Genomic DNA, 13,697 nt, shown 5'->3' with positions numbered 1-13,697 from the left:
TTGACAGCTTCAGGAGTGGTGAATGGTGCTGAACATCCTGCAATCATTGGTGAACATCCCCACCTCTGACCTTTTGACAGAGGGAAGGTCATTGATGAAGCACCTGTAGGTGGTTGGGCCTAGAATACTCCCCTGAGGAACTCGGACAAAGATGTCATTCAAACTTCATTAGTCACACTGTACCCAGTGCCCATCTCTCTCTGGGTCACACTGTATCCAGTGCCCATCTCTCTCTGGGTCACACTGTATCCAGTGCCCATCTCTCTGGGTCACACTGTATCCAGTGCCCAGTGCCCATCTCTCTCTGGGTCACACTGTATCCAGTGCCCATCTCTCTCTGGGTCACACTGTATCCAGTGCCCATCTCTCTGGGTCACACTGTATCCAGTGCCCATCTCTCTGGGCCACACTGTACCCAGTGCCCAGTGCACGTCTCTCTCTGGGTCACACTGTATCCAGTGCCCATCTCTCTCTGGGTCACACTGTATCCAGTGCCCATCTCTCTGGGTCACACTGTATCCAGTGCCCATCTCTCTGGGCCACACTATACCCAGTGCCCAGTGCACGTCTCTCTCTGGGTCACACTGTATTCAGTGCCCAATGCCCATCTCTCTCTCTGGGTCACACTGTATTCAGTGCCCAGTGCCCATCTCTCTCTCTGGGTCACACTGTATTCAGTGCCCAGTGCCCATCTCTCTCTCTGGGTCACACTGTATTCAGTGCCCAGTGCCCGTCTCTCTCTGCGAGGTGCCCAATTTACTTGCAGTTGTTGCTGATTGTTTGTTCTGTTCCCTCTCGGTGAGTTTTACTCAATCCCAGGAGAAACTCTCTGTCCAATCATCTAATCAATCATTCGCAGTAAAGTGGAACAGGATTTCAATCCTTTGAGCTGCTGCCAGAGATTAATCCGATTGGAGTTTACCGAGAGTCAGCACAATATTCCACTTCCCTCTCCGGGATGGATGATGATACACAGATGGTTTCTCACCCTCACACTCCCTGCCCCAGCCGCTGTATCTCCAGGCTCTGCCTCTGCCAGCTCCAGCCTGGACAACTCAGAGTGGGCCCTGGCTGTGGTCTCACTAACACACAGCACGATCCCACCCCCCAGACTGTCCCCTTACTCACTGAGCCCACATACAACTCTTTATTCCCATTCCCTCAATGAACTGAATGGAATTGGCAGCTGCTGTCTGGGATTTGATCTCAGGATCATTAGGCTGACTTTCGACATTCCCAATCTAATAACATCCGCGATATGTTGCTGTTTCTGACAGCTCATTTACATCCACATTTCAGCCAATTCACTGTCTCAATAAACCCCACTGAAATGTGACCTGGATTACAGTTATCCCATTTCACTCGGACTCCAACACACGGTTTCGGAATTAATCTGATTCAGGTTTTGCTGATTTGCTGAAGCTTTGGGAGATTGAATCTGTCTCTCCGACAATTTCTTTTGTGAAACCGTGTCTGTCACTGAGTGTGTGTTTCAGCTGGGAATTGTCAGCTCACTGTTTAAACCAGGACAGAGAGAGAGAGAGAGAGAGAGAGAGAGAGAGAGAGAGAGAGAGAGAGAGAGAGAGAGAGAGAGAGAGAGAGAGAGAGAGAGAGAGAGAAGCCGGGGTGGAAATGGCCAAACTGTTCGTCTTACATCAGCATCAGGGGAATGCTCAGACCTAACACTGGGACTCTGGTACAGGACACTTAGAAATTAATGCAGGGATTAGACGGAGCCAGGATGGAGTTAGGGAAAGGGAAATCTGATGGAGATTGTTAGGAGCTGAATGGATAAGGGGGAGAGGGGGGGCTGCTAGATGTGGGATGTTTAGATTTATCAGAAAGCTTTTCATAAAGTTCCTCACGAGAGACTTGTGAAGAAGATGACAACATGTGGGATTCGGGGGAGAGCCTGGCATTGATTGTGAAAGAGTGAATCGATAGAAAACAGACAGGAGGAATAAATAGGTCCTTCTCAGGATGGCAGGCTGGGACTAGTCATGTTCCACATGGATCAGTGATTGAATCCTGGCTGTTCCCAATCTGCCTTCATCACTTTGATGTGAATTTGTTGCAAACACAGATGAGGAGGCAGTGTGAGCTGTGAGGAGGATGTACAAAGACACACAAAGGGGATTTGGAGAAGCTCAGTGAGTGAGCGGACATTTGGCAGATGGAACACAATGTGGAGAAACGGGAGGTTTCCAGATGACAGGAAAATCAGAAATACAGAGCTTTCCCTAAATAGGGAGAGGCTGGGAAGTGGGGAAGTTCCAAGGCACTCGGATGTCCTTATTCAGGAATTACTGAAAGGTAGCGTGCAGGGACAGCAAGGAAGGAATGCAGCAAATGATGTGTTGGCCTTTATTCCCGGAGAGTTGGTGTATCACAGTAACACTGTCTCACTGTAATTATTTTAAATCACACTCTAACCTGGTGTTGGGTGATTTATAACTTTGTCCATCCCAGTCCCACACCAGCTCCTCCACATCACTGTAATCATATCGAGTCCTGCTGAGGCTGTGCCTAGAGTCCTGTGTGCTGTTTCAATCTCCTTCCCTCGGGGTAGACAGAGCTGTCAGGCAGGGAGAGTGGAGGGATAGGTGTGTCAGACTGATGCTGGGGACAGGCAGCAGCAGTGAAATAAACAGGGCCTGGACCCCCTGCAACTTCAGAGGACGAGAGTGGAGGTGATCTCGTTCAAAAATCCTAAATTCTTCCAGGGCTCGACAGTAGAGGGACAGAATGGTTTCCCAGGGGCTGGGACGAGTTCAGGCTCAGAGCACAGAGTGCCAGGATAAAGGATATATTGTCACCCTGAAGCCTTTCCGGCTAACTCACCCTCTCACCCTGAATACAGACTCCAACAACAGACGTTTCAGAGATGGAACAGATTGGGAAAGAGAGAGAGAGAGAGAGAGAGAGAGAGAGAAAGTGCGTAAAAAAACAGCCACTTCTTAAAACTCACAGACTGCCAGAGGGTCTGGCTGAGAGAGTCAGGCAGGATGTTCACCCACTAACTGACCATTAAACACCAACGTGACCGAGAGATGTCAATATTTATCCCTCAGCCAACCTCACCCAGTGCAGACTGAAGTAGAAACATTGAAAACGTGAGGAGGCCATTCAGCCCCTCCAGTCTTCTACCCCATCCGACTCATCCTGTTCCCACTTTCTCCCCATCACCTTTTTGACCCCTTTTTGTGGGAAGAACAGTCTTTATCACATTGTTACTGTGGGATCTTGTTGTGCACAAACTGGCTGCTGCATTTGCTGAGCTGGAAGGAACCTTATTGGCTGCAAGGTGCCCACGGTCACTCTGCCGTGATGAAGGTTGTCATGAGAACGCCAACCAGCACCACCGTGAGGTTGGCCCTGAGCTGCCCCACCCCATGGGGGTGGTCTAACGAGAAGAGGTTGTTGTCTTGAACAAGATGGAATGTTTATTTATCCTGTGTTAGAACCAACAAACAGAGAGAGACTGGGAGACAGAGGGGAAACATCTCTGCCCCCATCCAGACCCAGATATGTCATAGAACATAGAACATAGAACATAGAACATTACAGCGCAGTACAGGCCCTTCGGCCCTCGATGTTGCGCCGACCTGTCATACCAATCTGAAGCCCATCTAACCTACACTATTCCATGTACGTCTATATGCCTCTCCAATGACGACTTAAATGTACTTAAAGTTGGCTAATCTACTACCGTTGCAGGCAAAGCATTCCATACCCTTACTACTCTCTGAGTAAAGTAACTACCTCTGATATCTGTCCTATATCTATCACCCCTCAATTTAAAGCTATGCCCCCTCATGCTTGCCGTCACCATACTTGGCAAAAGGCTCTCCCTGTCCACCCTATCTAACAAAAACAGCCTCAAGTCCCTCAGCCTTTCCTCGTAAGACCTTCCCTCCATACCAGGCAACATCCTGGTAAATCTCCTCTGCACCCTTTCCAAAGCTTCCACATCCTTCTTATAATGCGGTGACCAGAACCATACACAATACTCCAAGTGCGGCCACACCAGAGCTTTGTGCAGCTGTAGCATAACCTCATGGCTCCGAACTTGATCCCTCTGTTAATAAAAGCTAAAACACTGTATGCCTTCTTAACAACCCTGTCAACCTGGGTGGTAACTTTCAGGGATCTGTGTACCTGGACACCGAGATCTCTCTGCTCATCTACACTGCCAAGAATCTTACCATTAGCCCAGTACTTTGCATTCCGGTTACTCTGACCAAAGTGAATCACCTCATACTTGTCCACATTAAACTCCATTTGCCACCTCTCAGCCCAGCTCTGCAGCTTATCTATGTCTCTCTCTGTAACCTATAACATCCTTCGTCACTATCCACAACTCCACCGACCTTAGTGTTGTCCCCAAATTTACTATACCACCCTTCTATGCCCTCATCCAAGGTCATTTATAAAAATGACGAACAGCAGTGGACCCAACACCGACCCTTCCGGTACACCACTGGTAACTGGACTCCAGGATGAACATTTCCCATCAACCACCACCCTCTGTCTTCTTTCAGCAAGCCAATTACTGATCCAAACTGCTATATCTCCCACAATCCCATTCCTCTGCATTTTGTACAATAGCCTACCGTGGGGAACCTTATCGAATGCCTTGCTGAAATCCATATACACCACATCAACCGGTTTACTCTCATCTACCTGTTTGGTCACCTTCTCAAAGAACTCAATGAGGTTCGTGAGGCACGGCCTACCCTTCACAAAACCGTGCTGACTATCCCTAATCAAATTATTCTTTCCTAGATGATTATAAATCCTATCTGTTATGACTCTTTCCGACACCTTACTCACAACTGAAGTAAGGCTCATTGGTCTATAATTACCAGGGTTGTCTCTACTCCCCTTCTTGAACAGGGGAACCACATTTGCTATCCTCCAGTCTTCTGGCACTATTCCTGTAAACAATGATGATTTAAAGATCAATGCTAAAGGGTGTGTGTGTGTGTGTGTGTGGGAGAGTGTGTGTGTGTGTGTGTGTGTGTGTGTGTGTGTGGGAGTGTGTGTGTGTGTGTGTGTGGGAGAGAGTGTGTGTGTGTGTGTGTGTGTGTGTGTGTGTGTGGGAGTGTGTGTGTGTGTGTGTGTGTGGTGGTGTATGTGGGTGTGGATGTGTGTGTGTGCAGGAGTGTGTGTGTATGTGTGTGGGGGGCGGTGGTGTATGTGTGTGTGGGTTTGTGTGTGTATGTGTGAGTGTGTGTGTGTGGGGGGGGGTGATCTGTGGGTGTGGTGGTGTGTATGTGGATGTGTGTATGTGTATGTGTGTGTGAGTGTGAGTGTGAGTGTGAGTGTGAGTGTGTGTGTGTGTGTGTATGATCTGTGGGTGTGGGGTGTTGGGGTGAAATCTGAACCCAGTGACTGGTAAAGATTCCCCGTGACACCCTCAGTTTTAGCTTCAGTAACCCCCGTTCCTGACTGGGGAGGGGGATTGAGGAGGGAGCTGCCTTTGATAAAGGCCATTCCCTGAGACTCCATTCACACAGAGACACACACAACATGGACTGGGTCAGGAAACTGTCGACTCACCAGCGTGCAGTACATCTCGGGGCTCTCTCCACACGTACTGTTGGGAGGGTCTAGGCTGATCTTCAGAAACTTGGTGAGTTGGGTAACCTCAGGCTGACACGCCATGTAATCCCAGCTCAGCCCCTGGTCCCCGTGAACCTGGGTCTTACACAGGTCATAGTGACCCCAGGATGGGAAGCGTTGGCCAGACAGACCCAGGCTCAGCCACAGTGTCTGGACGGTTAACAGACTCAACAGGGACATCGCTCTGACCTGACCGTGCTCCAGGACGATGCTCTCAGTGTCAGCACCCGATCCAGGGATCAGGAATCCCACAGGTTTCTCCCAGTCTCTGCCTCAGTTTCTCAGAGTGAGCAATTCCAGCTGTTTTTCCCAATGACGGAGCAGTTTTCCAGTGGTTAGGAATTCCAGCTGTAATCTTCCAGTGTCAGTGTCAGTTGACTGGGAGTCAGGAACTGAAGTTGCTTCTGGTAGTGTCTACACTTTTCCAATAATCAGGAATTCCAGTTGTTTTAGAATATCATAGAACAGAATTACAATTTATTGTCACTTGTATTTATGAAAATACATGGAGATGTGTATAAGTCGCCAACATTTGATGCCATTTTAATGACAGACATTATACAAAGATGCAGAATTCCAGTTGTTTCTCCCAATGTCAGTGCAGTTTTCCAGGGATCAGGAGTTTCTCCCAGCTGCCTGCTCCATCAGATGGAAGTTGTGATTGGCTGATCCCTTGGTACAAGGAGCCAGTGGGATGACTCTATCCTGACCAGAGTTGGGATCCGTGCATCAGCTCTTCCCCCAGCATCAGAATCCTGTTGGGAGAGAAATCAAAACCAATGGATTTCGGGATTAGTGTCCAATACTGCTTCACCACCATTCCCAATCTCTGTCTCCTGTTAGTAATGAACAACTGGGAAAGACAGCAGCCAATAGGAGGAGAATCAAGGGCACAGTAAGATCCCAAATGAGAGTAAAACTTTTCTCCTGTCTCTTTCCGTCATACCCTGCAGCAGCCAGCACTGGGAAAGCAAACATTCTCTCATTTTCATAGACATTTCATTCCCTTTCAATTAAATTCAGGGATCGGAAAATCTGCCCCCAGACTATTTCACAACACAAGGTGTTACTCTGGGAAATGAGTGATGTACAATCAAAAACAGCGAGGAATATAAACCATTCTCTGTGTGAAACACCACAGCGTTTTATAAACTGCAGCAGAAAAGCCTTCAGAATCCTCAGATCTCCTAAAGTAACACTATTCCCCTTACGTCACACACACACACACACACACACACCCCCCTACAGGTCTGTCCTACTCAAACCCAGCACCCCCACTGTCACACACACCAATCACCGACACACACACACTGTCACACACTCACCATCACCATCCACCGACACACACTCACTGTCTCCAATTACCAATGTACACAATTACCTGCTCAAATATTGACAACAGTTTTCACTGAAATAGCACCTGAATGCTGTAAGGTCCTCCAAAGAGCAACAAAGGATAGGTCTGAGCAGAAAGCAGACAGGTGGAGAGTGTGTTGCTGGAAAAGCACAGCAGGGCAGGCAGCATCCCAAGAGCAGGAGATTCAACGTTTCAGACATTCCTGATGAAGGGTTTATGCCCGAAACATCGATTTTCCTGCTCCTTGGATGCTGCCTGACCTGCTGCGCTTTTCCTGCAACACACTCTCGACTCTGATCTCCAACGTCTGCAGTCCTCACTTTCTCCTAGAGATTTGGGGTGTATTAATCAGAGAATCACCTCCCAGGTGGGAGCTAATGAGCAGCGGGAAATGGAGAGATTCAGGAGGGGAGTTCAAATACTCAGAATGAAACTCCGGAAGACATAGTCGTCATTGATTAAGGAACGACCATGGACCAGGATCCAGAGTCCAGAGTTTGAAATATTTAGAGACATTACGAGATAGTGAGTGTGTCGGGACTGGAGGAAGTTACAGAGAAGGGGTGGGGGGGGCTGTCAGAATTTGAAAGTTTTACATAGAGAGAGAGAGATGAAGGAATTGGAGGAGATTACAGACATAGAGAGGGGTCTGTGGGTTGGAGCAGGAAGGGCTCAGGAGGCAGAGGAGTTTACAGAGATGGGGAGCAGTGTAGGGGGCTGGAGGGGGTTACACACATAGTTTGGTTGTAGATGCTGCAGGAGATTATAGAAATAAGGAGTGGCATAGTGGCAGGAGGGGGGTTACAGAGATAGGGAGGGGGTGTAGAGGCTGGAGGGGGGTTACAGAGATAGGGAGGGGGTGTGGGGGCTGGAGGGGGTTACAGAGATAGAGAGGGGGTGTAGGGGCTGGAGGGGGTTACAGAGATAGGGAGGGGGTATAGGGGCTGGAGGGGGTTACAGAGATAGGGAGGGGATGTAGGGCCTGGAGGGGGTTACAGACAAATGAAGTTTGTCGTCGCTGTTTATCCTCACTCATGGGCATCTTGAGGGTTGTGGATGTTTCTGTTTATTTTATGGCAATCATTCTCAGATGACATTTGTCCATGCTTTGCAAATGAATCTCAATAATTGAACATTGGGAAGGGGTGAATAGCATTTAAATTAACGACAGCACTGACCTGAGAGGTGTTTGAATGATGCCCAGTGCGAGGGTCTGGGATGTGGGCAGGTTTAAATGTCTCTGTCTGAAAGCTTGATGATTGAGACATGAAACGAAATGCTGTGGAAAGTTAATCTGATGCCAAACAGGAACTTTAAACACCCGCAGGGTAATCAAAACACGTCCACAAACCGACCGTTCATCACATACTCGCTCTCCAGCAAGCCAGCCAATTCCAGTATTTGTTTGCTCAGGAATAAGCATTAAATAAAAGCACAACACCTCCTGCATCTCAAATCATTTCAAAATTCACTCACTGGGAGCGAGGAGATTCTGAGAAAGACCCATTTGATCTCAACTGTGGACATCGGACAGGGGCTGAGACATCCCCTCATACACACTGACAACACACTCACACACAATAAACACACACAGTGCACGCGCACACAGCACACACACACCCCCACACCCCACCCCCCCCACACCCCCCCCCCCCCACACCCCCCCACCCCCCCACACCCCCCCCACCCCCCCAACACACACCCCACCCCCCCAACACACCCCCCCCACCCCCCCACACAGCCCCCCCACCCCCCACCTCCCCTACACACACCCCACCCCTCCCCACACACACTCCCCAACCCCCCCACACACCCCCACCCCCACCCCTCCCCACACACACCCCCCAACCACCCCCCACCCCCCCCCACACACACACCCCAACCCCCCCACACACCCCCACCCCCCACCCCTCCCCACACACACCCCCCACACCCCTCCCCACACACACCCCCCACACCCCCCCACCCCCACCCCCCCCCACACACCCCCCACACCCCCCCACTCCCCACCCCTCCCCACACATCCCCCACACCCCCCCCCCCACCCCCCCCCACACACCCCCCACACCCCCCCACCCCCCACCCCTCCCCACACACACCCCCCACCCCCCCACACACACACCCCTCCCCCCCACACACACACACACACACCCCCCACACACACACCCCTACCCCCCACACACACACACCCCACACACACACACCCCTCCCCCCACACACACACCCCACACCCCTCCCCCCACACACACACCCCACACACACACACCCCTCCCCCCCACACACACACACCGCACACACCCACACAGACACACACCACAGACGAAACAGCAACACAGTTATTGCTGAGATACATTGCCCCTCATTGAACCTCAAACACACTCTCTTACACAATAAACTCAATCCCTATAGAAGACACACCTCCATCTTATACAGAACCTCCCTGTACAAAACACACCACCCCATCCACCATCATCCATCTGATACACAATCAGAAAGATGTACTGGAGGAGGCCATTCAGTCCAACGGCTCTGTACAGACAGAATAACAAGGCTCAGTCTGATCCCATTCCCAGCTCTTGGTCTGCAGCTCTGGACGTTCCAGTATCTCCAATGAAAATCCAGGGCATTTTTAAAACCTGGGATGAGGGTTTCTGTCTCTCCTGTCTCTTGCACAGTGAGTTCCTTCTCCCCACCACCCTCTGGGTGAAAACATTCAGAACTGGAGCATGGTGGCACAGTGGTTAGCACTGCTGCCTCACAGCGCCAGAGACCCGGGTTCAATTCCCACCTCAGGCGACTGACTGTGTGGAGTTTGCACATTCTCCCCGTGTCTGCGTGGGTTTCCTCCGGGTGCTCCGGTTTCCTCCCACAGTCCAAAGATGTGCGGGTCAGGTGAATTGGCCAGGATAAATTGCCCATCGTGTTAGATGCATTAGTCAGGGGTAAATAAAGGATAGGGGAATAGGTCTGGGTGGGTTATTCTTCAGAGGGTCAGTGTGGACGAGTTGGGCCGAACGGCCTGTTTCCACACGGTATGGATCCTGATCTAACCTCAATTCCTTCTGAAGAAATGTTGGGCTCAGTCCCTGTCCTAATCTCCTTTCCCCTAACACCACCCTCCATCCCTTTCTCTGACAGTGTCTGACACTGAACCAGTCTCCTCAGGGGTAAGTGTAAGGGTGGGGGAATGGGTCTGGGAGGGTGGGTCGGTGGGCCGAATGGCCTGTTTCCACACCACAGGGAATCTGAATCCAAGAGGACCTTTCAGTCACATTTCTACCCAATCACTGAGCCAGCAGAGACATCCCTGCAATCCAGGAATGGCCTCATGGGGGAACAGGGTGAGAGAGACAGGTTTTATTCAATGGGGTGTGTGTGTGTGTGTGTGTGTGTGTGTGTGTGTGTCTGAATGACTCTGCTGTTAACACCAACACCCTGTGTCAAACTGACACAGACCAGGTGGAATCTCTGAACAAAACTGCATCATTTCATCCAGCTTTCGGTTTATTGTTCATCCTCAATGGCCTTGGGCATTACACCCAGCCTGGAAATGGGAGTGATCATGGAGTGGAGTTTATGAAATGATTAAACCGGGAGGGGAATTCTATCTAATCCCTGCTCCTCACTCTCCTGCTGAGAAAGAGGATTACAGCAATGAACACATCAGCTTTATAAACCCCAGACAACAGAAGCAATAACAAGGCTTGTAGCTGTGTTTAGCAAAAGTTGTGTAAATTGACGCCGAGATTAGATTTCAGAGATATCGATGGAGAAAGAAATCGATCAAAGTATAATCAGAGCTTTGAAATGCAGCCACTGCTCTCAGTAACATCACATCAGGATTCCTCCACATCTAACCTCACACACATCCGGGTTTTATCCCTCCCTCATTCCGGGCAGTGGGATGTGATCCCACACTGGGAGAGTGGGGACAGACCCAGAGACTCTCTCACTCTCTCACCCAACCAATCCCTCCAGCTGTTTCTGATTCTCAATCCTGAACTCTCACACGTTTCTCCCCTCGATTTCGGCTGAATTATTCCCCTCGGAACAATCTGTGTCCGGGTCACCTCCACATTCCACTATTCTCCAGCTCAGTCTCTCAGAACATCCCTCCACAAACGTCAGCTCCTCCAACACTCTGCTGTTTGGACAGAACCCTCAGCAAGTCCCACTCTCCCCTCACCCACCCTGCTCCCCGAACAAGACACACTGCAGCCCCCACACCCCCTCCCTATCGCTGTAACTCCCTCCAGCCCCCACACCCCCTCCCTATCTCTGTAACCCCCTCCAGCCCCTACACCCCCATTACCCTCACACCTACATCCTCACCCCTAACTCCCTCACCTCATCACCCTCACCCCATCTCCCTCACCCCCATCACCCTCACTCCCCAACACTATCACCCCATCACCCTCACTCCCCAGCACCTTCACCCCATCACCCTCACTCCCCAACACCCTTACCCCCAATACCCTCACCCCCAACACCCTCACCCCAACACACTCACCACCCAACACCCTCACCCAACCCCCCATCACCCTCACTCTCCAACAACCTCATCCCCAACACCTCACCCCATCACCCTCAGCCCTACACCCTCATCCCCAACACCCTCACTCCCCAACACCCTCACTCCCCAACACCCTCACCCCACCATCCCACCCAACCACTGCCCCAGGAACTGACGTTGGAGACAGTGGGAATCTGCAGGGATTGGGTTTGTCTGATGATCAGTCACCGCCCCCCTCCAGTAACAACATTATAACCTGGAGGGATGAAGGCACTCTGGAGTTGTGAGGCCAAGTCCTGGGTGAGGAGTGAACGGTGAGAGGTTCCACAATGAGTCCTCCTGGAGAGGAGCCTCACAGGGGGGTCTCACTCAATCCAGACCCCCAGGGTCACTGAAGCAGAGAACAGGTCACTGGGCCTGGAGCAGGAAAGGTCAAACTGGAAGACTGGTTTCAGTGAGGAGTGATGTTGCGAGAGTCTGCTTGGTCAGGTACCATGGGTTCAATTCCAGCCTCGGGGAACTGTCCGTGTGGAGTTTGTACATTCTCCCCGTGTCTGGGTGGGTTTCCTCCGGGTGCTCCGGTTTCCTCCCACAGTCAAAGATGTGCAGGTCAGGGTGGATTGGCTTTGGGAAATTGCCCACAGTGTTAGGTACATTAGTCAGAGGGAAATGAGACTGTGTGGGTTACTCTTCGGAGGGTCGGTGTGGACTAGTGGGGCCGAAGGGCCTGTTTCCACACACTGTAGGGAATCTAGTCTAATCAAAACTCTGCCCAGAGGAAGGAACCAGCAGAAGGCAGCAACTCAACCAAAGGATTCAACACATTCTTCACCAAACGGAACCGAGAGAGCTCCTCGGGGAGTTTTGAACATTTGGAGAATGTGCACATTTGCCAGCGTGAGATTCCAATCCAGGGCGAGGCCACCCTCATGGTTTATCAGCTTCCCCTGTTTCCATCTTTAACCCAACATCAAACCCCCATCACAAACGTTTCATCTTCTCTGTCAGGTTAAAGTGTGGACTTGGAGAAAAGGAGGGATTTTGGAGTTAATATTCTTGGGAGTTAGTGCTTTTAAGAGTTTGTGTCACTGCCATTCCAAACATTTTGTAAAGTAATTTTTGTTATTAAGAAATAGTTATTCCTCATTTATATAAAACAAATGGTGTCAGAAATCTTTGTACTGGGTATGGTTTAGGGGAGTACATTGAGGGGCAGATCAATTCAGATGAGTTATCGCAATAACTTCACAAAATGTTCACATCTTACCCACCGGCGGGTCACCACATTGTCTTGGGGCATGTGGTTCACTCTGGGTCACGCCAACCTCACCACCCACACATTTCAGGCACCAACCACTGTCTGTGTGAGAGAAACTTACCTGAAACATCTCACACCCTCACAGAAGATCAAATATTCCCAGTGGCATTATTATACACTCACAGTGAGAAGATCAGACAATCCCAGTGAGTACAAAACATGCTGAATGGAGGGCAATGTGGCACTCCCTCAGTACTGACCCTCCGACAGTGCGGCACTCCCTCAGTACTGACCATCCGACAGTGCGGCACTCCCTCAGCACTGACCCTCTGACAATGCAACACTCCCTCAGTACTGACCCTCCGACAGTGCAGTACTCCCTCAGCACTGACCCTCCAACAGTGCAGTACTCCCTCAGCACTGACCCTCTGACAGTGTGGCACTCCCTCAGCACTGACCCTCTGACAGTGCGGCACTTTGTCAGTACTGACCCTCTGACAGTGCGACACTACCCCAGCCTGACCCTCTGACAGTGCGGCACTTTGTCAGTACTGACCCTCTGACAGTGCAGCACTCCCTCAGTACTGACCCTCTGACAGTGCAGCACTCCCTCAGCACTGACTCTCTGACAGTGTGACACTCCCTCAGTACTTTAAGGGTCAGAGCAGTGTCAAAGGGCCAAATGGCCTGTTTCCACACTCTGGGGACACGATGATTTTATACGATCTCGGAGCAGAATTAGGCCATTCGGCCCATTGAACCTCCTCCGTCATTCAGTCATGGCCGATAGGTTTTTCAACCCACAACCCCATTCTCTTGCCTTTTCCCATAACCCTTACTCCCTTATTAATCGACAGAGACGGTGGTAGAGAGTAACCAGGTTAGTGTTAATCGGCTGAGCATGTGATAGGGAGTAACCAGGTTAGTGTTAATCTACAATCCCC

The 13,697-nt window shown here is 50.6% G+C and overlaps 1 protein-coding gene across 1 annotated transcript in view; it reads right to left on the bottom strand.

Moving 5' to 3' along the window:
* Positions 1 to 5,805, bottom strand: part of LOC132818573 (netrin-G1-like) — a 38,968-nt gene extending 33,163 nt beyond the window's left edge. Inside the window, exon 1 of the mRNA XM_060829630.1 lies at positions 5,563 to 5,805. Within this exon, the coding sequence (XP_060685613.1) occupies positions 5,563 to 5,805 (243 nt within the window). The remainder of the gene's footprint in view (positions 1 to 5,562) is intronic.
* Between the last annotated feature and the right edge of the window lie 7,892 nt (positions 5,806 to 13,697).

The sequence above is a fragment of the Hemiscyllium ocellatum genome, chromosome 9, assembly GCF_020745735.1.
Source record: "Hemiscyllium ocellatum isolate sHemOce1 chromosome 9, sHemOce1.pat.X.cur, whole genome shotgun sequence".
Lineage (NCBI taxonomy): Eukaryota > Metazoa > Chordata > Chondrichthyes > Orectolobiformes > Hemiscylliidae > Hemiscyllium > Hemiscyllium ocellatum.
The sequence above is the reverse complement of the archived record's forward strand: the minus strand, read 5'-3'. Positions and strand labels throughout refer to the sequence as shown.